At 39.1% G+C, this 25277-nt stretch overlaps 1 protein-coding gene across 5 annotated transcripts in view; it reads right to left on the minus strand.

Annotated features, from left to right (window-relative positions):
• WARS2 (tryptophanyl tRNA synthetase 2, mitochondrial) overlaps positions 1 to 25277 on the minus strand; it is a 150230-nt gene that overhangs the window by 29073 nt on the left and 95880 nt on the right. For 4 of the 5 annotated variants that reach the window (XM_066268121.1, XM_066268119.1, XM_066268120.1 and 1 more), the window contains 2 exons: positions 9799 to 9879; positions 6522 to 6607 (listed from right to left, as the gene is read on the minus strand). In XM_066268121.1, the coding sequence (XP_066124218.1) occupies positions 6522 to 6607; positions 9799 to 9879 (167 nt within the window). Of the gene's footprint in view, positions 1 to 6521; positions 6608 to 9792; positions 9880 to 25277 lie in introns of all 5 variants that reach the window. The other variant, XM_066268118.1, reaches the window with a different exon arrangement.

The following is a 25277-nucleotide window of genomic DNA, read 5'->3' on the forward strand; positions in this document are numbered from 1 at the left end:
TTCCTTCCCCTCCGTTGAGTTTACACTTTGCATTAATTCAGCCTGTCTTTGATTCTGTTCACTTACGGGGCTTATTCTCTTCACATTTGCAACTTCTCTCCTCAGTCTCCCTTTCACTTCAAATAATTTAGTGCTGTTCTTTTAAAATTTATACCCTCCATAACTACATCCATATTAACGTCTTCTCTTTTTTCCCCATATTCTTTTTTTTTGTAACTTACCCTGAGTGTGCTTTCTCAGACACAACATAAAACAAAAGTCTTTCATAATTTTGATTGTTATAGCTTCTGTCACATAGTAATGCGTCTGATCTTCTCCAGTGACTAAACCATTTTTCTTTTGCTGAGTTCCTTGCTGCATTAACATTTACTTGGGATCCACCCCAACCCTTTGGCAGAATTAAGTGTCTAGATGAATAATCATGGCCTACATGTATCTGCTTGCAGAGGTTTGTTCTCTCTCTTTTTTCCTCCTTTGGCTGTTTGTGATTTTTCCATGCTGTTGCCTTTAAGGAGACTGGCTGGGTCAGGAGCTTGGTGCTGTTTTTCCTTTCATAAAGGATTAATTTGCCATCACTGGCTGCTTTTTGGCTACGCTGTGATGACTCTAACGTAGCAATTACTTATTCAAGACCTACAATGTGCAAGGCTGGGTGCTGGAAGCTGGCAGAGATAGGCAAGGTTTTACTGTCTAGGTAGCTAAGGCTTCCAGGAGCTACACAGCCTGCTGGCTGGTCCCCTTGCAGTGCCCCCCACGTCTGTGAATGGCAACACCATCGACCCCGGAGCATAGCCAGGAACCAGGGCTCACCCCAATACCTCCTTCTCACTCGCATCCATTCATTTGACCTCCTAGCATTTCATAAGTTAGTCTGCTTTTCATCTTCATTGTTACCATCATGGGCCAAACAGACGAGTAAAAGAACCTCTTAATCTGCTTTTTACCCCCCTCCTGCCAATTTATTCTCTGTATTTCAATCATCTTTCTCTTTTGAAAGTATACATTGAATAATTTCATTGTCTTTAAAATGCCTAAATAGCTCCCACAGCCATTAGGCCAGTGTCCTGGGTTGCCTGTTGCCATCTCAGGGCCTTCTCTCCCTTCTGTCCTATTTCGGGACTTTCAGGGGCTAGCAGTCTGAAAGCTGCGTTTCTGGGAGGTGAGTACGTGGACATCGGCAGACCTCCAAAAGAGGTGTGGCCAGCAGCTTTCAGGATCTCATAACAATTTGAGACAGACTGGCCTCACAAAGGATGTAGTTCAAGAACTGGAAGTCTCCAAAGCAGTTTGAGGAATTGATTATCTCAGTTGTCCTCAATGGCAGTACTCTGATCCTCAAATGGTGACTCAGCCCTTCACCAGAATTACAAGCAGGACATTTCCAACCAATCATCTTACTCTCCATACTCTGTTTTTGTTGGTGTTTGGTTCTGCTTACTCACAGCCCCTGGAGGCCTCTGTTTCCTCATTTTCCTATGCCATCTCAGCTTTCACTTTCACTACCTCCTTAACCCCTTCCCACATTTCCCTGTTCAACTTCTTCTTCTTCTTCTTTTTGACAGAGACAGAGAGAGTCATATAGGGACAGACAAGACGAGAAAGAGATGAGAAGCATCAATTCTTCAGTGTGGCTCCTTAGTTGTTCATTGATTGCTTTCTCATATGTGCCTTCAGGGGAAGGGGCTATAGCAGGGCAAGTGACCTACTGGTCAAGCCAGTGACCTTGGGCTTCAAGCCAGCAACCATAGGGTCATGTCTATGATCCCATGCTCAAGCCAGCGACCCTGCGCTCAAGCTGGTGAGCCTGCACTCAAGCTGGATGAGCCCATGCTCAAGCCAGTGACTCGGAGTTTCAAACCTGGGTCCTCTGTGTCCCAGTCCCAAACTCTGTTCACTGCACCACCACCTGGTTAGGATCCCTGTTCAAACTACTGACAAAGAGAAAGTGACAGAGAAATTAGCCAGGCAATGAACAATTAGCCAGGCAATCACTGTCATCTCTATTTGAGTAGTAGTGCCTCTCTAAAACTTCATTTCTTTTATCTGTAAAAGGGGGGAAATATCACTTGGTTATATTACAGAGCTGCTGTCTCTGAATAGATCATGTTTGAGCAGCAGCTAGTATGGTGCTAAGCAAATAATGCTTACCTGTTAGTTCTTCCTCCCCTTTCCCTCTAGTCCATGCATAGCACCTTTTTCTGATTAGTGGCATTACAGGTGCTAAACAAGCATTTGCTGTATATTAATAAAACCTATATGTGTGTGTCTCTGTGTGTATAGAGACAGAGAAAATGAAGGAAATATTTACTTAATATGTGGCCAGTTATTTGAAAAATAATGCAGGCGCAAAATAAAAATTATGAACACTTGCAATTTTTTAGTATTTTGCCTCTCCTCAAATATCTACTATTTTATCATACTCTCGGGCTCAAGAGGGTCTCAGCTCTCCATTTCTGGATTCCTTACCAAGCACTGCCAAAACAATCACTTAAGTCTGTCAGACAATCATCTGAAAGGCTCCTCTCCCATTCCGTTCCAGATCACACACCACTCATTCCAAGGCTGATTTTGACAAAGACAAAGACTAAATCTATACTTGCCCTGCATGCACATTTTATGAAGAGACCACTTAAAGATATGCTAGAGGGAAGAAATATAAATGATTTTCTCTTTCTTTTTTCCTTTCTTTCTTTTTCTATCTATCATCTATCTACCTATTTATCGATCGATCTATCGTCTATCAATCTACTTCTGTTTTCTGTATCTATTGACATTTAATGTAAATATCCACATACATTCCGGCTATGACCTTTTGTCAAAACCCAGCACTGTAATATCAGAACCAAAACTAAACAAAATCAAACAAACAAACAAAAAATATCCCAAGTTCTTGAGTGCTGTTACAAAGAAAACAATGGTACAGGCAAAAAATCAGATCTGGGTTTGAGTCCTCCCTCTGCTACTTATTATCGGTCAATTAAGAATTTCTAAACTTGGGAGGAAGCATAATAAAGAAGACAGAGATATACATTAGCAGAATAAATGCTGTAGTGAACCAGAGCCAATTTTATTGTTCTTCTTGCACACTTTGTAGAGGTCCAGCGACACACAGACCCAGGAAATGTGGACTATGTGTGCTGTGGCAGTGGCTCCCATGGGAACAGTCCAATGGAAGATGGCAGGAAATAGAGTCCAAAGCAACAATCTATGAGCTTAGCCTGTGCAGCCAGCAGCAGGAGGTCTGGCCGGAGACCAGACAGGTGGGAAATGCAAGGCTGTTGTTTCTCTCTTAAGAAAAGGAGGATGCAACCCTAACCGGGTAGCTCAGTGGGTTACAACGTTGTCCTAATACACGAAGGTTGAAGGTTCAATTGTCAGGACACACACAGGAAACAACCAATGAATGCTAAATAAGTGGAACAACAGATCAATGCCCTCCCCATTCCTCTTTCTCTTTAAAATAAATAAATTTTAAAAAAGGAGCATGCAGGTGTCCACTCCATATCTATGATCTAACTATGGCATTACAGGTAGGTAGTTCTCTAGGCCAAGGTAGAAGATAGTCATCTTGACTATAATCACCTAGTTTTATAGAAAAATACTTTTATCTATTTGTTTCAACAAATTGTATGTAAAATATCAGAAGCCTGATGGGAATAAATAGGAACCTTCCATCATAATCCCCCTTCTAGAAAATAGGAGAAAGAAAGGCATCTTATGCCATTCTCAGTATATATTCTAATCAGCAAATAGATCAGTAATAATTAAAGAAGGAATCTTTACAGCATGGGAATTCTTTTGCTACTGGGAGTGGGCTAGGGGATAACAGGCTGGAAAAGAATACTTGTCCTTGGAAGCATTAAATAACAGTGTGAGAACCTGCCACTCCTGGCACAGTGAGACAGACAGCAAGTCAGAAAGCTCTTAGTGTTTACCTGCCACATCTGAAATAATTATTGTTTTGTGTAAGAAAAGAGGATACTCACAACCAGAGGCATGGCTCAAAAAAAGAATATAGGGAATAAACGTATATTTAGAACATATGAAAAATATTTCTGTATTTATATATAGAAGTTATATATTATATGTTTATTGATATGTAAATATAATATATAATATAGAGATATATATGACATACATGTTTAGAATACATAAAAGTATATATTTATATATAAAACTATATACAGATTTGGGGATCTTAATGATCTATTTTTGCCAATTTCAGCCTTTTCAAATGGTGCTCTCATACTCTTAAATGTTTGCATTGACTATATAGTAGGTGATTTCAATTCATACAAAATTTTCTTAATAACACCCTGTGGTACCATTAACCCCCTACGTAGATGAGAGAAACTATAGTATTTTATCATTCTGTCAACTGTATTTTGGGCAGTTGGTAAAAATAAATTCATCCTCACTTTAGCAGACACGATCTTGGATTGTTCTGGCTGTTCATGTGATGATCTGTCTCCTGGAACAATTACTGGCTCCTTAAGAGAGGTCAGCACTGGCCTCAAGGACTAGAATCATGCTTTGAGTTCCAATGTCCTAGGACTGGCTGCACAGCTCTGGGAAGATGTTTAACCTCATTGGTACGCATTTGCACAGCAAAGGAATTAAAGAAGAGGCCCTCTTAAGTTCCTTCCCACTCTGTGTGCAGTGGTATCACACAGAAGGCAGTCCTTCCTGCTAAAGTGTACTCTTTTTCACAGCCTTGAAAGAGCTTGTCCATGATGGCCCTTGAACTGTTAAGGAAATCTACCATGCTCACGTGCTTCCATATCCATGCTGAGGTCCCCGGTTCGAAACCTGGGCTTGCCTGGTCAAGGCACATATGGGAGTTGATGCTTCCAGCTCCTCCCCCCTTCTCTCTCTCTGTCTCTCTCTCTCCTTGCTCTCTCTCTCTCCCCCCCTCTCTCTCTTCTGTTAAAAAAAAACAATCATCATCAGTGATAACCAAGTGATAGCTCCCAGGCACAGCACTGCCTGACCTATATTTAATTTTAATTCTTTAATAATCCAGGATAATTTTTATTCTTATTTTACAGATTAGAAATCAAGGTTCTTTACAGGACCTTTCCAAGTAAAATATGCCACTTTGTTAGGAGATAAATTGCCAGATCTTTATCAGACTTTCATTTGCTATTCCTGAGGAAAAGTATTCTAGACTTCTTGGAGAAGTCAAAAGTCACTTATAAGAAATAATAAATGCTACCAGGAGCTCAGCACTCAAGTTACAACAAACAGACACATAATCCTTATGTATATGCTTTCATCAGAATTAAAAATAGCCTGCATAGAATATTGGACATTCCCTATTGGTAAAGCTAAGCAGCTACTCTCTGGCTATTTCCATCATTTCTGCACATGGGCTCTGGGGTCATGCTACAATCACTGCACATATACTGTCGTCTCCATGCTATCGTCACACTTGCAGGCAAAGAATTCTAGTTCTCTTGGGGCAGTCAATTTTATGGGGTCAAGGCTTTGGAGCAAAGGGGAAAACAAAACAAAACAAACTAATGCAGTTTCTCTTTTTCCTCAGAAGTTTTCATAGCAGCAAGGCTTTGGCACGTGCACATGATGATCTGGAAGGCCAGATGCGGGTGCAGGAGGTAACGGGGGATAGCAAGGAAGAAGTGGGAAGGGGTGGGTCAGAAGCCCTGGCCAGCACTCAGAGAGCGCAGGTGGCAGCATCCTCTGGGTGTAGAGTTCTGAGGTCTGTTAAGTGGCAACAGTGTCTGACTAGATGGCCTCTAGGTCCAGGAAAAGGGAGGACAGGCTCCACCATGTTGAAAGACTTGCTCTCAAACTGCAGATCCAATAGAGTAGCGACTAGCCACAGGTAGCTATTTAAATGTGAAGTAATTAAAATTAGATACATTTACAACTCAGTTCGTCTGTCAAGATTTCAAGTGCTTGATAGCCACATGCAGGCAGTGCAATGGTAAGTGGACAGCACAGATACATTTCATAATTGTCGGCAAGCTCTATTAAACAACATTGCTTTAAAGTCTAGATTATATGAGAAGCAACACTTAACAGTCAGGAAGTTTAATTATACTGGGGAAGTCCATATATTAGGGTAGCTAAGAGCACAATCACTGTATCCAAACTTTCTAGACTCAAATCCTGGGTCCAACCTTTACTAGCTACATGACTTAGAGCAAGTTACTTACTAACTCTGTGCCTCAGTTCCCTCATCTGTAAAATGGGGATGATAATAGTGCAACTTTTCTAAGGTGTTCTGAGCTCTAAATGGGTTGATGTATGTAAAGCACTTATAACAGTCTGTAGCACATAAATGCCACGTAAGTGTTAGCCCTTAATATTTGTTAGTTTTAGTTTCACATTGCAACACACTCCCATGATTTGTTACTGGGGAATAGATGTAAACAGATTCACGTGTCTGATCCTTTCTATGCCCCCCTTACCCGTGAACCTAGTATATTTGGAACAGGTTCAAACACCCTCTCATCAGCAGGAGTGTGCGTGTGACCAGGGCGAATGTGGCTCCTTACTTGTACAGCAGGACGTCGGCCGCCTGGAGCATTGGATACGTGAGCAGGCCCACAGTTCCATCCTGCTTCTGCTTGGTAGTCTTTGCCTGCAGGTGTGAAAGGAGAGGAGGGAAAGAAATTGACAGGAAGCTAATTATATTGCTAAACTAAGAAATCTTTAAAGCAAGCACAAGGTAGTCGGAAGCCACCTGCGGTGGGCGACATTACATCTCAGGTCCTTTTAGCAGCTCCAGCGCCTTCTGGCTGGCTCGTCTTTCTGTTACAGGCACAGTGAGAAATGGGTGAGTGCTCCATCACTGCCTGTTCCTCGTTCATTTTATTACAGCATGGGTGTAAGAGTTTTCAAGGTTCCAAATCAGATACATTCCCGAACTCACAGTTAAGGTCAGAAAATGTCGTGAAATTTAATGTCCATCACTTAGTGTGAGTCAGCATCAAACACCTACTGCTTCTTCCCTGGGGAAATGTCCCAAAGTGTCGCACTGTGTTGTTGATGAAACTGAAATGTTCCCTTAAAAATCACATTTAAGGCCCTGGCCAGTTGGCTCAGTGGTAGAGCGTTGGCCTGGCGTGCAGGAGTCCCGGGTTCGATTCCCGGCTAGGGTACACAGGAGAAGCTCCCATCTGCTTCTCCACACCTCCCCCTCTACTTCCTCTCTGTCTCTCTCTTCCCCTCCCGCAGCCGAGGCTCCACTGGAGCAAAGTTGGCCCAGCCACTGAGGATGGCTCTATGGCCTCTGCCTCGAGTGCTAGAATGGCTCTGGTTGCAACAGAGCAACGCCCCAGATGGGCAGAGCATCACCCCCTGGTGGGCATGCCGGGTGGATCCTGGTTGGGTGCATGCGGGAGTCTGTTTGCCTCCCCACTTCAGAAAAATACAAAAAAAAAAAAATCACATTTAAGAAAACAAAACAAAACCAAAATCATGGCATTTAAAAAATAAAACAAAGATAAATTTTAATCTACCAACCCTAATTATCTGTACTGATCTTTAGGAGCTAAAGCAGAGAGTAAAGGAATTCTAGTGAACAGGACAGGTTGTACAGAACAGGGTACTTCCTTCATGGGAAGCTGAAGGGAACACCACAGGTGACATTAGAAATATTTAGTAATCGGTGAGTAGTGGGGGCCGACTATGAACTGCTCATGTGGACCCGCTGAGCGTGCACCCTAGTGAGGCCTGCTCTCTGCTGCAGGTGAACACGCCTACCGGACATTTGGTTCTCTCAGTGGAGCTACTCATTAGCAAGCAGTACTGTGTGTAGTTGATTGGTAATTGCTTCCAAGGCCTAGGTACCTCATTGCATGGAAGACGATAAATCAATATTTGGCTGTGTAGATAAATCTCATTTGTTTAGTTAATATGAATCACTTCTCAGAGGTCCTATTACTTCTGAATGAACAACTGAATGTACAGACTTGCATGATCCCAAGGACCAAGCTCAACAATGCTCACAACTCAGGCTCTCTACCCCTCAACATGCAGACATACTCCTGGAGTTGGGGTCTGAAAGACAAAAGCTTCTCTCTTTGACCATTTTAATGTTAATGTTCCCTAATTCAATTACATACTTAACTTTCCTGGTTACTTCAAGGAGTTTCTGGCTTATAGCAACTAATGCTATAGGCCATTCAAAGGAAATTTGAATATTTGAACAAAAAATTCCAAGTACATTTCCTTACAATGTCCATGGCAAAGGCCGCCTCACAATGATCACTGGTAAAGATAATGAAAATTTAATTTGGAAATGAGCAAATGGGAAAAAACTCAATTTTTAAAAATCACCACTGAATTAGATTTATAGTTTTTATATTAGAATACTGAATCGTGAGATTACAAAGAAAAGGGAACGATGTGGAGAGCACTAATATTTATTGAGTGCCTGTTATCAACCCCAGATGCCTTACATCTGTGCTATCTCATTAATCCTACAAACAACCCTGACCTCAGGAGCCTTGACCCACCTTTCTACCCCACTGTCCCAGCCATCACCACCCCAATCAAAACCCAGCTAGGTGCTCCTAGATCCTCCTATAGCCCTGGAACCCTCCTCTTTCTCTTCCACAGCTCTGATTATTTGTTTAATTTCCTCTTCTCGAATAGACCGCAAGACTCATGAAAGGGGCTGCAACCACCCATCTTGGTGACTGCTGCTCCTCCAGCACCCAGCGTGACAGGAGCCTTGTGGAAGCATCACAAGTATTTAGTAATTAAGAAATGGCCAGAGGAGGCAGTAAGATGCTTAAGGCTGGCATTTGAAATCCATGTTTTTCCCACAAATATGGGCTGATGGGAAGGCTTCGCCAGAATGTCAATCATCACAGCATTCACTAGCAATGTGTTATCTGGAGGTCCATAGACACTGTTTTAAAGGAGAAACATTTACCATTAAATTAGTATTCATATCTTTTAAAAAGGATTTCAGTATTCAGTTGTGTTAGAGTACTATGATAAACTGGGAAAGTCTTCCCTAAAACCAAAATATAGAAGAGAACATGACAAACTTTTGTTCACAATCCTTGTCAGGGAACGACTCTGCAGCATTAGCAATACCTCTTACTGGAGCACGTCATTTTACAGCTCTGTTTATCTTTGCAGCACATGCAAAGGCTGCTCAGAAAACCAATGGCCCTAAAAATATGCTGGAAGGAAGCTTGAAAGTGAAATTAGCATTGACATAGCCAGGGGCTACCTATCCTTGGGTTATCCAATTGCAAAAATAAATGGCAGCAAAGTACTACGAATTATCCAATTTATCTTTCTCAGTTGAACTTCTAAGAAAAAGTACAGCCTTAATTTTTCTGTGGGTTTGAACTGTTGCCTGAATTCAACTTGTTTAAATGTTAAATAAAATATATTGTCTCTTCTGCCCACAATTAAAACATTCTTCTTTCACTGACAGTTAATTCCTGTGCCCGTGGGACAACTTTAGAGTCCAGTTATCCAGATACTGTGATTGTTTGTTAATCACAATGTGGTGGCGGCAAAGTCATTACCAAGTCTATCTGAAGGTCTTTCTGATTCAACCATACACAGAAAAACTCAAATAAGTTGGATATTTTTATCCAGTTTTTGGGTTGGGAGAAATCTTAGTGATTCCTTTTAATTTCTGTTCCATACCCTGAAACAAAGAGTTTAAGAGAGCTCCTCTAGTTACTAGTGAGTAGCAGACCAGGAAGGCCAGTAGACTTGGGGTTCCCAGAGCTTATCACAAAAATAAACAGAGAAAATGTGGACCTTGTACTTCTTTTTGTTAGTCAGAGTACTAACATTTACCTTCCACTGGTGTAAATGTTGTAATCGGGGCAGTCTGACCATGCAGGTAAGGATCCAACTTAACTGTGTGTGCTCCGCCACCTAAAAAAATAAAGTAGAATATTAACAAAAATGGTCAATGTTTTCTTGTATACACAACAAAACTAAAAAGATGACCGATATTACCTGAAATGGCTGAAAATAACCCAAATCAAGGTAATTTAAAAAAGGAGAGGTGAAGGGGACCAATTGAAAATGCATAGAATTTTAGGTGAAGAAGCAATCTTCAAAACTAACCAATATGGTTGTTAGTCTAGTGTTTAAATCCTATTTACAACGTCTCCAGCAATAGGCTGACCCGACTGTTTCAAAATCTCCAGAGAGGATTTCATTAAGGCCTGATACATCCATTCCATCTTCAAAACGCCAAGGTTATTAAAATATACACAGGTACACACAGTCTCAAACCCAGTCGAAATAACTTCTAAATATATAAAAGCAGCTGTAATACCTTACATGTAAATGGTAGAGAAGGGTACTCAACTTAAAAATCGATCCTTTAGACCTAGAATAATTTGAAATTTAGGAATCAGCTTATCATCTCAAACTGTGATTTTATAGTTTCTAGTTGTTCCTCCTCCTTTTTCTTTTTTTCCTCTTCCCTCTTCCTCTAACCCCACCTTTTTTTTTTTTAAAAAAAGAAGAGGTCTAGTAAACAAGAAAATGCAATCTTTCCTCAATTTGTTTTTGTCTTAACAAAATTTAAGCAAGTACGCAAACCTGGTTACAATCGGGACGATTCTTGGGCCCAGGCCAGGTTCTAACTGATGACCTGGAATTTAAGGCCTGTGCATCTTGTTTCTGGACCCTGGGGATTCTGAGCCCTTCATCCATTGTGGCTTTATTTGTGTTCATATGATTTCCTTCAAAAGCAGAGACTGTTGCCAACTCTGAAAAGTGGCCCCAAATGTGTTCTTTGTGGGTTTTGCAAAAGGAACATAAAGGAATGGGCTGGAGCAGCCCAGTCCTATTTTACTAGCAAGGAATTGCCATCTGGCATAAGCTAGTTTCTCATTTTTTCCCCCAAGTCATAGAGCGGGAAGAGTTGTTTTTCACGTGTTTGACAAGGAATCACTTTTCAAGTTTTGCAAGCTGCAGGGCTGAATCTGTCATCTTCCTTCCAAGAGCCATTTGGGCTTCCTTGAGAGCAGCGACTCTGATAGCACTGTCCATGCAAATTGCTAACTGGCTGTGAACCAACAGCTGTCAGACATAAACAGGAATACTGGATGGAGGCAAGAGGGTTCTGTTTGTTTCTAAGCATCAAGCAAAACACACTCCCATTAGAACTAATGAAACAAGGGCTGCTTTTGGCATGGAGAGGTAGGAGAGGATATTTTGTTGTTGTTGCTTCTTTACTGAACTGGGAAAGGAATGACAGCACAGAAAATAACAGTGCACATGTGGAAAGGGACAAGATGACTCCTCTCCTTCAACTCAGGCTCGCATGCTCAGCTTTGGCGGTATGTGAAAAGCTAGCATCAATTCCCCGTAACGTCAAGCATTTTCCTTGGAGTAGCTTTTTATCTGGACACTTGGAATGAGACTTTAATATTCTGTAGAGATCTTTCTGGTGTTTCCAAATAAGAAGGTAAGAAATTAATCCAAATTATTCTTAGACAGAAACAATGTAGGTAAAAAGTCAACAGTAATTTTCACAATTTATTATTACTAATTATATATGAAGGGTAGTACACGTCAAGATTTGGTTCTTTTAATTTACTCATGTTCAAGACAACTGCTTGGAAAGGTTCAGATTTCTGTCTGGAGAAAAGTGAAAATAATATTTAACTATAATGTGTTTTGAGTTATGTTGTGAAACCACAAGTGAAATAATAGTATGAGCTGTGTTAGCCACAGAAAAACAAAAGCATGGAACAATAAGGTGGCCATCCGCAAACAAGTCAGTAGCAACTGAAGATTTCTGATGCCCTAACTGCACTGGTACAGGCACGTGCGTTCATTAGTTGCAGCAGTTTTGCCTATGGTGTTCGTGGCTGTAAAACAAGAGTCTGACACATGGTGGATGCTCAATAAATACTTGTCGGAAGTATGAACAATATCAGAGGCTTCAGAAAGAATGGTTAGGACCATAAAGAATCCATTAGATTTAGCAACAGGCATGGTAATCCAGGAAAAAGCGGCTTCTGAGGAGTGATTGGGAGGGAAGCAAAAGCAGAGAGAGGTAGGTTGAAATGTGAGTAGGTGGCAGCATATGAAGACAGATGTGTGACAAGCATGGCAGAGTGGTTAAGCACTCCCTCTCTTTAGAGTGAGACTGCCTATATCCTTGTGAGTTCTGCTACTTACTAGCAGGGTGACCCTGTGTAAATTAGTTAAACTCTTTGGATCTTGGTTTTGTCATTTATAAAATGAGATTAATAGTATAAGGTCTACCAGAAAGTTCTGTCCGTTTCTATCACAACAAGTTTCGACATGTAAGCACATGTTTATTTGGTGCATGTGTGCCTCTCTATTTTTATCACTTAATGTATACATACTGACGTAGCAAATTAACTAAAACAAAGTTGATTTATGTTAGTCTTATGTGTGAAGCGATAGTGTACCCATGGCTACTGATAAAGTTCATTTACGCCACTGTATTTTTACAAATTTCAACAAGGAAGAAATGCTACAAAAGCATGTAGAAATTTATTGAAAGTGTTTGGTGAAGGTACAGTTTCTGATAGGACATGCAGAAGATGGTTCGAAAAAGTCAAAACAGGTGATTTCGACCTTTCTGATAAGCCACGTTCTGGGCGACCATCTTTGATCGATGACAATGTTGTTAAGACCATGTTGGAGCAAGATCCTTTTCTGACAACATCGGAGATCGCAGAAAGGCTTAATTCAGCTCAGCAAACCATTTTGGACCATATTCGGAAGATAGGATTGGTGTGGAAATATTCAAGATGGGTGCCACATGAATTAAGTCAGAAGAATTTGTATTTTGTTTTATTCCAAAAATGGACAGAACTTTCCAGTAGACCTTATAGTATCCATTTGACAGTGCTTAGAACAGTATCAAGCACACAATAAGCGCTTAATAAATGGCAGTTATTATTATGGATAATTTTTAGGAAAACTTTTGTTTTAATTTTTTTTATTTTGAGATGATAGATTCACATCTAGTTGTAAGAAATGATACAGAGACCCAGTATCCCCTTCACCCAGTTTCCCAAATGGCAATATCTTGCATAACTTTAGTACAATATCACAGCTAGGAAAATGAAATTGATACAATCCATCTATCCTATTTAGATTTCACCAGTTTTACATGCACCCATTGGGTGGGTTTCTTTATTTCTATGCAATTTTATCACATAAAGACATTTCTTTTTTAAGGGAGAACGGAGGTAGCTATAACTAGTAGAGGTAAGACAATAAAAATTTTGTTCATTTTTTAAGGTGTAGGATAGGCCTACTTTACAAAACAGTTTCTACTGAAATAGGAGGAAGGGAAATAAATATAGATGAAGTTATATCTTGTGAAATAAAAGTAGAAAGCAGAAAGTTAGAGGACTTCACATCTAATGGGCTTTATTATCTCTGAAAATAGAAGACAGGGTGATTAGAAACAAATGGGACAAAAAATATACTCAACAGAATGGCTGGGTTTGATAGGAAAGAACAAAAGGCCTTCTGGAATAGAGTTATATAAGGCTTGATGTTTTGTGGATGTTTTCATGAATTAAAGAGGGCAATCATTTGTAAGATACACCACTGGGGAAAAAACTGGAATTCTTCAAGAGAGAGATGAAAGTTTTCTGCCTAAATAATAGGTCTTTAAAATTTTTTGCAGAAAAATTAAATTAGTTGATTCCATCTTTAATTTCCTTTGGCCAATAGGATTTTTAGCAGGATCCAAAAAGTACTAAACACAAAGCAAAATATCTGGAGAAATTACACTATATTAAAATTGCCAACTTCTCTTTATCCAACACCACCACTTAAAGAGGGAACCAGCAAGTTTCAGAGTAGAAGGAGACAGTTGCAAACCGATACAGAATATATTGGTATACAGAATATGGGAAAAACTCCTACAAAATCTTTTTTTTTTTAATTTTTATTTGTTGATTTTAGCAAGGGGGAGGGGAGAGAGGGATAAAGAGAGAGAGATAGGAATATCTATTTGTTCCTGTATGTGCCCTGCCAGGGGTCAAACCAGCAACCTCTGCATTTCGGAATGATGCTCCAACCAACCGAGCTATCTGGCCAGGGCCTCCTACAAATTCTTAAGAAAAAAACAGACAGCCCTATGAAAACCGGCCAAATGCAAATTAAAGTTGGTATCACTATGATATCACCACACACCCATTAGAATAATTAAAGTAAAAAAGCTGAACAATACCAAGTATAGCGAGCATACTGAGTAACTAGAACTCCTATATACTGCTGTGGGATGTAAAGTGGTAGTATATCAGCTTTTAAAACTAAACCCACTAACATTAACACTCAACCTTCATAGAACATATGACCATGGCAGTCCATTTCCAGGTATATATCCACTAGGATGTTCTCAAAAATATATGTGCAAGAATATAATGTGATAGCCCTAAACTGTAAGCAATCCAATGCCCATCTATATAGAATGGATAAATTGTGGTATATTTATACAATGGAATATTATAGCAATGAGGATGAATGGGACAATTGCATTCAACAACATGAGTCCATCTCATAAATATAATGTTGTGTGAAAGAAGCCATACACAAAAGGATATGTACTAAATAATTCAAATTATATTTGGTCCTTAAATATGTTATCTTGGGAGAAGAATAGATAGTGGCTGGGAAAGGGCACAAAGAGCATTCTGGGTATGAGTTACAGTCATTCAGTTTGTGAAAATAGGTAAGAGGCTAGTAAATCCAACTACTTTGGGCCTTGAATAAAATAAAATTAAAATCTTTTTGGCGTTTAAAACAAGGTGAGCCCTGGCCAGTGGCTCAGTGGGTAGAGTGGATATGGACATCCCAGGTTTGATTCCTGGTGAGGGCAAACAGGAGAAATAACCATCTGCTTCTTCCTCCCTCCCTCTCCCTCTTCTCTTCCTCTTCCTCCCCTGCAGCCAGTGGCTCAATTGGTTTCAGTGTGGCCCCAGGTGCTGAGGATAATTCCATCCAGCCTCAGGTGCTAAAAATAGCTAGGTACTCAAGCATCAGCCACAGATGGGGTTGCTGTGTGGATCCTGGTCCAGGTACATGCAGGAGTCTCCCTCACTATCCCCTCCTCTCACGTAAAAAATTGATAAATAAAATAAAATAAATAAAGGTGGTAGGACTTCTAGAATAGCTGAGTAACCCCTGAAAATCAGCTTCTTCACAGAAGAATGAGAACACTAGCAAAAATTGTCAAAGTCAATTTTTCTAAACTCTGGAAATTAACCCAAGGCAGCAATAATCTGAATAGTATTTATTTAATGAAAAACATACAAATCTCAGTAAAATCAGAGAGCTTTGTGGCATTTTAATTTACCCTGTTCCCATCTGTGGTAGGCTTAGAAACCAGCAGCCTAGCTGAGCTGTCATTGGAAGAGGAAGATTGAGTTTAGAGTGCCTCAAAAAGGCCCATCTCCAGAGAACTGCCACTACTCGACCTGTCTGACAGCTCTCTGGAAAAGCCCCACGTGCAAGGTTTGCTGTTATTTGACCTTAGAGATCATTCGGTTGGAAAAGTCCCTTCCCTAGGACATTTTTCAGAAATAATCAGCAGCAAAGACTTAATACTGCAGCTGCCTGAGGTGCTGATACAAGCAGCAGAAAACAAGAGGCTGCTCAAAAACACTTAAAGGGAAAAGGTGAAAAATTATAGGCCCACTGCGTGCTTTGAAAAGACCTGACATATTCCCGGGTATCTGGAAGGCCACATGCACAAGCAGGGCTATGCACCTATCCAGGAAAGACCTGAGAACACCCTAATCTCTCAACCTGGCTCACCTTCAGGTCCTGTGTAAGCCCCTCAGCCAAGGATCGAAAGTATAGGATCAAGCCATTTGAAAATTTCTATTTAATTAATATTTGAGCACAAGCTAACTAAGCAAAGACTGTGGTGGCCAGACATAACAATTAAGACAGACTTTATAAAATTGCTGTGGAAAATAAACAAGCAAACAGCAACAACAAAAATGAACCACAATATGGGGAGGATTTCATTAATGAAGTCTAACAAACATTTAAAAAATTAATACTAGCTCCTCACAATCTCTTCCAGAAAATGAAAGAAGAGCACCTATTTCCCTACTCATGCTAAGAGGCCAGTGTTATCTTGATACCCAAACCAGGCAAGGACATCATAGCAAAAGAAAACTACAGACCAATGCCTATTGTGAGTATAGATGCAAAATTCCTTACCAAAATACTAGTAACAGAATGCAGCAACATACACACACACACACACACACACACACACACACACATACACACTCACACATGCACGTGTGTGCATGGTATGTATTTATTATACATATGCATATATATGTGTGTATATACTATACAACATGAGCAAGTGGGATTTATTCCTGAAATGAGTGCTTGGTTTAATAGCCCCAAATCAATCAATGTAGTACCATAATAACCTAAACAATGTAGTACTGGTATAAGGATAGGATATATAGGTAATGGAACAGAATTTAAAGTCCAGAAATAAATCTATGTATCTATGATCAATTGATTTTCAACAAAGTGCCAAGACAATTCAATAGGGAAAGACAGTCTTTTCCACAAAATGAACTAGGACAACTGAAAATCTACATGTGAAAGAATGTTGTTAGGCCTTTACCTCACACCATACATCAATTAAGTCAAAATGGATCACAAACCTAAATTTAACAGCCAAACTATAAAACATAGGAGTAAATCTCCAGGATGGTGGCTTAAACAATGGTTTGTTAATATAAGATCAAAAGCATAAGCAACAAAAGAAAAAAATTGATCTTCAAAATTTTAAAAATCTGTGCTTCAAAAAACACTGTCAAGAATGTAAAAGATAATTCACAAAATGGAAGAAGATATTTGCAAATCATATATCTGATAAAGGGCTGGTATTCAGAATATATAAAAAGTTCTGATAACTCAACCATAAAAAGACATATAATCCAGTTTAAAAAATGGGCAAAATATTTGGAAAAACATTTCTCCAAAGAAGATACACAGATGGTAAATAGGCACATAAAAAGATGTTCAACATCATTAGTCATTAGGAAAATGCAAGTCAAAATGACACTGAGATACCACTTCACACCCATTAAAATAGTTAAATTTACAAAAAATTACAAAAATAGTTAAATTAAAAAAAAAGTGTGGGGAAGGAATCAGAATTTGGAATCTTTATACATTGAGGGTGGAACCCTCATATAAAGTGGTAGAGCCACATTCAGAACAATTTTAAACTTTCTCAAAATGTTAAATATAGAGTTGCCATCTGACTCAGCAATTCTACTCTTAGGTGTATACCAAGATAACAAAAATATATATCCATAAAAAACTTTACATCAATGTTTATGGTAGAATTTTTTCATAATATACTGCTCACAAAAATTAGGGGATATTGGAGATGACGTCAGAGTAATGGCGGGGTAGGAAGCGATACCAATAAATCTCCCCCAAAACTCAACAAGATCTTCAACCAGAAACAGAAAAACCTATACTTGGAGCCTCCAGATGCTTTGCAATACACCCAAAGGTATGGTTGAGTGAAAAATTGGCTAAATATATAACCAAACCCCGAAGGAAATAGGGAGTAAGAAATGCTCTGCCTTCCTCACTAACCTAAACAGGGCGGCTTTCTCTGGTAACTGTGAATATAGAAACTGAGGTGGGCAAAGGGGGTGAATAGATTCAGGCCGCGGCACAAACGGCCGAACCAGGCTGTGGCACGGAGATCCAAGCCGAGAAAAAACTGTTCCTGTGACAACCCAGGCAATACAGCTAACACTCGCGCCAAACCCAAACAAAGACAAGCGGAGCAGCCATTTTACCCGGTCTCCTGGTTGGCGTGCGCGCAGTTATTGGCGAGAGATTTCTTCCTAGGCCCCGGGAGTGGGTGCCCGTGTTGCCCCACAGAGAGGCAGGGTCAGAGGCCTTTCTGTGGGCCGAGGGCAGAGTCTCTGGGCAGCCCCAGCGCCCTGGAAAGCCACGCACAGGAGGGAGTGAGAACTAAATCCAACGGTGGAGATTTTCCGTGCTGGAAGGGGGTTTCACTCAGAGGGAAACGCGGCCGGCCTCATATCCTGGTTTGCGCGCGCAGATAGTGAATGAGAGATTCCTCCGAATGCCTCGGCAGTGTGCGCCTGTGTTATCACACAGAGGGGCAGAGTCAGGGCCTTTGTGTGGGCCAAAGCGGAATCTTGGGCCGCTCCAGCGCCTTGCAAAAGCCGCGCACGGGGACGGAGCGAGACTCAATTCCAACGCTGCAACTTTTCCCTGCGGTTGGGGGTTTCACTCAGAGCGTGAGACTGCTGGCCGGATATCCTGGTCGCAGACAGTGAGTGAGAGTTTCCTCCAAGCGCCCCGGAAGTGGGCGCCCGCCTGTGTTACCAGACAGAGTGGCAGAGCCAGAGGTCTTTGAGTGGGCGGAAAGCCCGCCTGATTCTGCTAGCAGCTCTGACTGACTGAGCCTTACCCAGAGCCCTGTGCTGAGTGGAAATAGAGTGGGGAGTTGTCAGCTCTTTGAGGCTCTTACTATCCAGGCAGAGGCAGCAGCAACCCCATAGCTGGATTATCAGGCTACTAATTGAGGAAGGAAAAACAAGGAGAAAGGCTCTAGGAACACGGACTCTCTCACTGTCGGAGCCTATAAATGCTAATGAGCCTCGACTGCCAACGAGACTAAAGCACAATAAATGACATTGCCATAGAGACTTATCAACTGCAAACCTCTACCTGAGCGTGCCAAAGGGGCAGAACCCGGGGTACAGAGTCACCGACCAGGAAGAGGGAGAGAAAAGAAAAAGGAAGAAGATAACCTCTCAAAATCAAGAATAATCTGCAGACTTTATAACCTATCCCATTTTATTATATTTGTTCGTTTGTTTCTCTTATCTTCATTCTTGATACTTTTTTCCTCCTCCAATTTGGCCGATTAACTCTCTACCGGTCTTACTCTCTCCTCTCCTTGAACTACACTACCCATAAGTGTTACATCTCCCATTATATTTTCTCTTCTCTTCCTTTCTCTCTATGAGGGTTGCACTCCAAAACCCTTAATTCTCTCTCTCTCTCTCTCTCCTTTCTTTTTTCTTCTTTTAGTGGTTCCCTCTTTTTTTCTCTCTCTCTCTCTTTCTTTTCTCCCTCTATATTAGTTTCTTCCTTTCTCCTTTACATCTCCTCTCATTCAAACCTCAATAACAAACAAATTATCTTATCTGGGACTCAAACTTATGTTTGTGGCATTTTGGGGGGTTCTTACTTCACCTTTTTAACTCACTAGCAGTGCTCCCATCCCTGGCTCTCCATATTATCTAGTTCTTGTTCCACTAAATACAATAGTAATTTTTTAATTTGTCCCCCCATTTTTCCGTTTTCCTCTTATTCATCTCATCATAAATCTTAGAAAACCAACACCTAAAAGCAAATCATTTTATTCTTGACCCAAATTTTTTCCTTATTTGATTTTTGTGGGTCCATACACCTTTTTTTTTTCTTTTTTTCTTTTTTTTCTTTTTTTGCTTCTTTATTACTTTTCCCCAATTCAGGCCCTCCATCACAGGCATTGTTTGCTATAATTCACAGTTCACCACAAGATTTTCTCAAGAAAGAGGGGAGAAGAGAGGACAGGAAAATAGAAGGGGGGGAATAATTTCCTTTTTTAAAAATATTTATTTTATTTTATTTTTCTTTATTTCATTATTAATTTTTTTAAAAAAACTTTGATTTTTTATTTTTTATTATTTTTTATTTTTTTTTAACTTTTTATTTTTTATTAAATCTCATTAATACTATCAATAAAACCACCCTCAGATGCCATTAAGGAAGAGAAAATCGAATATCATGGATACAAAAGAAAGAGAGGTAACACAGCTAGATGAGGAAAAATCTATGGAGAAAAAATTTAATATATTGGAAACCTTGGAGCTAAATGACAGAGAATTCAAGATAGAAATCCTAAAAATCCTCCAAGATATACAAGAAAACACAGAAAGGCAATTTAGGGAGCTCAGAAAACAACTCAATGAACACAAAGAATATATGTCCAAGGAAATTGAAACTATAAAAACAAATCAAACAGAGATGAAAAACTCAATTCACAAGCTGAAAAACGAAGTAACAAGCTTAGCTAATAGAACAGGTCAGATAGAAGAGAGGATTAGTGAAATAGAAGACAAGCAACTTGAGGCACAACAGAGAGAAGAAGAAAGAGACTCAAAAATTAAAAAAATTGAGATAGCCCTACAAGAATTATCTGACTCCATCAAAAAGAATAACATAAGAATAATAGGTATATCAGAGGGAGAAGAGAGAGAAAATGGAATCTCCATTCCATTTCAAACAAATAATGGATGAGACCGTCCAAAGCCTGTGGAAAGAACTAAAGCCTCAAGTTCAAGAAGCAAACAGAACTCCGAGTTTTCTTAACCCCAACAAACCTACTCCAAGGCATATCATAATAAAATTGACACAAACCAACAGCAAAGAAAAAATTCTCAAGGCAGCCAGGGAAAAGAAGAATACAACATATAAAGGAAGGCCCATTAGATTATCATCAGATTTCTCAGCAGAAACTCTACAAGCTAGAAGAGAGTGGACCCCAATATTTAAAGCCCTGAAAGAGAGGAACTTTCAGCCACGAATACTATACTCATCAAAGCTATCCTTCAAATATGAAGGAGAAATAAAAACATTCACAGATACAGAAAAGATGAGGGAATTTATCATCAGAAAACCCCCACTCCAGGAATTACTAAAGGGGGTTCTCCAATCAGATACAAAGAACAAAAAAAAAAAACAGAGCAACAAGTAAAAGCTCCAAGAAGAACACAATAAAACCAAATTTAAACTGTGACAACAACAAAAAAAAAGAGGGGGAGAAGATGGAGATTAACAGTAGCAAAGGACGATGGAGTACAAAAGTACTCACAAAATAGTTCGCTACAATGAACAGGGTAGGGACCCTTTTCATTACTCAAAGGTAACCACCATTGAAAAAACCACCACAGAAGCACATGAGATTAAAAAGATAGCAACAAAGGAAAGATGTATGGAATACAACCAAATAAAAACAAAAGATAGAAAAACGAAAGAGAAGGATCAAACAAGACACAAAACTAACAGAAAGCAAGATATAAAATGGCAATAGGGAACTCACAAGTATCAATAATTAACCTAAATGTAAACGGATTAAACTCACCAATAAAAAGGCACAGAGTAGCAGAATGGATTAAAAAAAAAATCCAACTGTATGCTGCCTACAGGAAACTCATCTAAGTAACAAGGATAAAAACAAATTCAAAGTGAAAGGCTGGAGAACAATACTCCAAGCAAATAACATCCAAAAAAAAGCAGGAGTAGCAATACTCATATCGGATAATGCTGACTACAAGACAACAAAAGCACTCAGAGACAAAAATGGCCATTTCATAATGGCTAAGGGGACACTGAATCAAGAAGGCATAACAATTCTTAATATATATGCACCAAACCAAGGAGCACCAAAATATATAAGACAGCTACTTATTGATCTTAAAACAAAAACTGACAAAAACACAATCATACTTGGAGACCTCAATACACCGCTGACGGCTCTAGATCGGTCATCCAAACAGAGAATCAATAAAGACATAGTGGCTTTAAACAAAACACTAGAGCACCTGGATATGATAGACATCTACGGGACATTTCATCCCAAAGTGACTGAGTATACATTTTTCTCCAGTGTACATGGATCATTCTCAAGAATTGACCATATGATGGGCCACAAAAACATCAGCAAATTCAGAAAAATTGAAGTTGTACCAAGCATATTTTCTGATCATAAAGCCTTAAAACTAGAATTCAACTGCAAAAAAGAGAAAAAAAATCCCACAAAAATGTGGAAACTAAACAACATACTTTTAAAAAATGAATGGGTCAAAGAAGAAATAAGTGCAGAGATCAAAAGATATATACAGACTAATGAAAATGACAATACGACATATCAGAATCTATGGGATGCAGCAAAAGCAGTGATAAGAGGGAAGTTCATATCACTTCAGGCATATATGAACAAACAAGAGAGAGAGCCCAAGTGAACCACTTAACTTCACACCTTAAGGAACTAGAAAAACAAGAACAAAGACAACCCAAAACCAGCCGAAGAAAGGAGATAATAAAAATCAGAGCAGAAATAAATGAAATAGCGAACAGAAAAACTATAGAAAAAATTAATAGAACAAGGAGCTGGTTCTTTGAAAAGATCAACAAAATTGACAAACCCTTGGTAAGACTTACCAAGGAAAAAAGAGAAAGAACTCATATAAACAAAATCCAAAATGAAAGAGGAGAAATCACCACGGACACCGTAGATATACAAAGAATTATTGTAGAATACTATGAAAAACTTTATGCCACTAAATTCAACAACCTAGAAGAAATGGATAAATTCCTAGAAAAATACAACTTTCGTAGACTGAGTCAAGAAGAAGCAGAAAGCCTAAATAGACCTATCAGTAGAGAAGAAATAGAAAACACCATTAAAAACCTACCCAAAAATAAAAGTCCAGGCCCAGACGGCTATACCAGTGAATTTTATCAAACATTCAAAGAAGACTTGGTTCCTATTCTACTCAAAGTCTTCCAAAAAATTGAAGAAGAAGCAATACTTCCAAACACATTTTATGAGGCCAACATAACCCTCATACCAAAACCAGGCAAGGATGGCACAAAAAAAGAAAACTACAGACCAATATCTCTAATGAATACAGATGCTAAAATACTAAACAAAATACTAGCAAATCGAATACAACAACATATTAAAAATATAATACATCATGATCAAGTGGGATTCATCCCAGAATCTCAAGGATGGTTCAATATACGTAAAACGGTTAACATAATACACCATATCAACAAAACAAAGAACAAAAACCACATGATCTTATCAATAGACGCAGAAAAGGCTTTTGATAAAATACAACACAATTTTATGTTTAAGACTCTCAACAAAATGGGTATAGAAGGAAAATATCTCAACATAATAAAGGCCATATATGATAAACCATCAGCTAACATCATATTAAATGGCACTAAACTGAAGGCTTTCCCCCTTAAATCAGGAACAAGACAGGGTTGTCCACTCTCTCCACTCTTATTTAATGTGGTACTAGAGGTTCTAGCCAGAGCAATCAGACAAGACAAAGAAATAAAAGGCATCCATATCGGAAAAGAAGAAGTAAAGGTATCACTTTTTGCAGATGATATGATCCTATACATCGAAAACCCCAAAGAATCCACAAAAAGACTACTAGAAACAACAAGCCAATACTGTAAGGTCGCAGGATACAAAATTAACATACAGAAGTCAATAGCCTTTCTATATGCCAACAATGAAACAACTGAGAAGGAACTCAAAAGAATAATCCCCTTCACGATTGCAACAAAAAAAATATAAAATACTTAGGAATAAACATAACAAAGAATGTAAAGGACTTATATAATGAAAACTATAAACCATTGATAAGGGAAATCGAAAAAGATATAATGAGATGGAAGAATATACCTTGTTCTTGGTTAGGAAGAATAAATATAATCAAGATGGCTATATTACCCAAAGCAATATACAAATTTAATGCAATTCCCATCAAACTTCCAATGATGTTTTTTAAAGAAATAGAGCAAAAAATCATCAGATTTATATGGAACTATAAAAAACGCCGAATAGCCAAAGCAATCCTAAAGAAAAAGAATGAAGCTGGGGGCATTACAATACCTGACTTCAAACTATATTATAGGGCCACGACAATCAAAACAGCATGGTATTGGCAGAAAAATAGACACTCAGACCAATGGAACAGAATAGAAAGTCCAGAAATAAAACCACATATATATAGTCAAATAATTTTTGATAAATGGGCCAACAACACACAATGGAGAAAAGAAAGCCTCTTCAATAAATGGTGCTGGGAAAACTGGAAAGCTACATGCAAAAGAATGAAACTGGACTACCGTCTCTCCCCCTGTACAAAAATTAACTCAAAATGGATCAAAGATCTAAACATAAGACCTGAAACAATTAAGTACATAGAAGAAGACATAGGTACTAAACTCATGGACCTGGGTTTTAAAGAGCATTTTATGAATTTGAATCCACAGGCAAGAGAAGTGAAGGCAAAAATTAATGAATGGGACTACATCAGACTAAGAAGTTTTTGCTCAGCAAGAGAAACTGATAACAATAATAAACAGAAAGCCAACTAAATGGGAAATGATATTTTCAAACAACAGCTCAGATAAGAGCCTAATATCCAAAATATACAAAGAACTCATAAAACTCAACAAGAAACAAACAAACAATCCAATAAAAAAATGGGAAGAGGATATGAATAGACACTTCTCCCAGGAAGAAATACAAATGGCCAACAGATATACAAAAAGATGCTCATTTTCTTTAGCTATTAGAGAAATGCAAATCAAAACAGCAATGAGATACCACCTCACACCTGTTAGATTAGCTGTTATTAGCAAGACAGGTAATAGCAAATGTTGGAGAGGCTGTGGAGAAAAAGGAACCCTCATACACTGTTGGTGGGAATGTAAAGTAGTACAACCATTATGGAAGAAAGTATGGTGGTTCCTTAGAAAACTGAAAATAGAACTACCTTATGACCCAGCAATCCCTCTACTGGGTATATACCCCAAAAACTCAGAAACATTGATACGTAAAGACACATGCAGCCCCATGTTTATTGCAGCATTGTTCACAGTGGCCAGGACATGGAAACAACCAAAAAGCCCATCAATAGATGACTGGATAAAGAAGATGTGGCACATGTACACTATGGAATACTACTCAGCCATAAGAAATGATGACATCGGAACATTTACAGCAAAATGGTAGGATCTTGATAACATGATACGAAGCGAAATAAGTAAATCAGAAAAAACCAGGAACTGTATTATTCCATACGTAGGTGGGACATAATAGTGAAACTAAGAGACATTGATAAGAGTGTGGTGGTTACGGGGGGGAGGGGGGAATGGGAGAGGGATAGGGGGTGGGGAGGGGCACAAAGAAAACAAGATAGAAGGTGACAGAGGACAATCTGACTTTGGGTAGTGGGTATGCAACATAATTGAACGACAAGATAACCTGGACTTGTTATCTTTGAATATATGTATTCTGATTTATTGATGTCACCCCATTAAAAAAATAAAATTAAAAAAAAATAAAAAAATTTAAAAAAAATTAGGGGATATTGGCCCTGGCCGGTTGGCTCAGTGGTAGAGCGTTGGCCTGGCGTGCAGGAGTC

Source organism: Saccopteryx bilineata, chromosome 3 (assembly GCF_036850765.1).
Source record: "Saccopteryx bilineata isolate mSacBil1 chromosome 3, mSacBil1_pri_phased_curated, whole genome shotgun sequence".
Classification (NCBI taxonomy): domain Eukaryota; kingdom Metazoa; phylum Chordata; class Mammalia; order Chiroptera; family Emballonuridae; genus Saccopteryx; species Saccopteryx bilineata.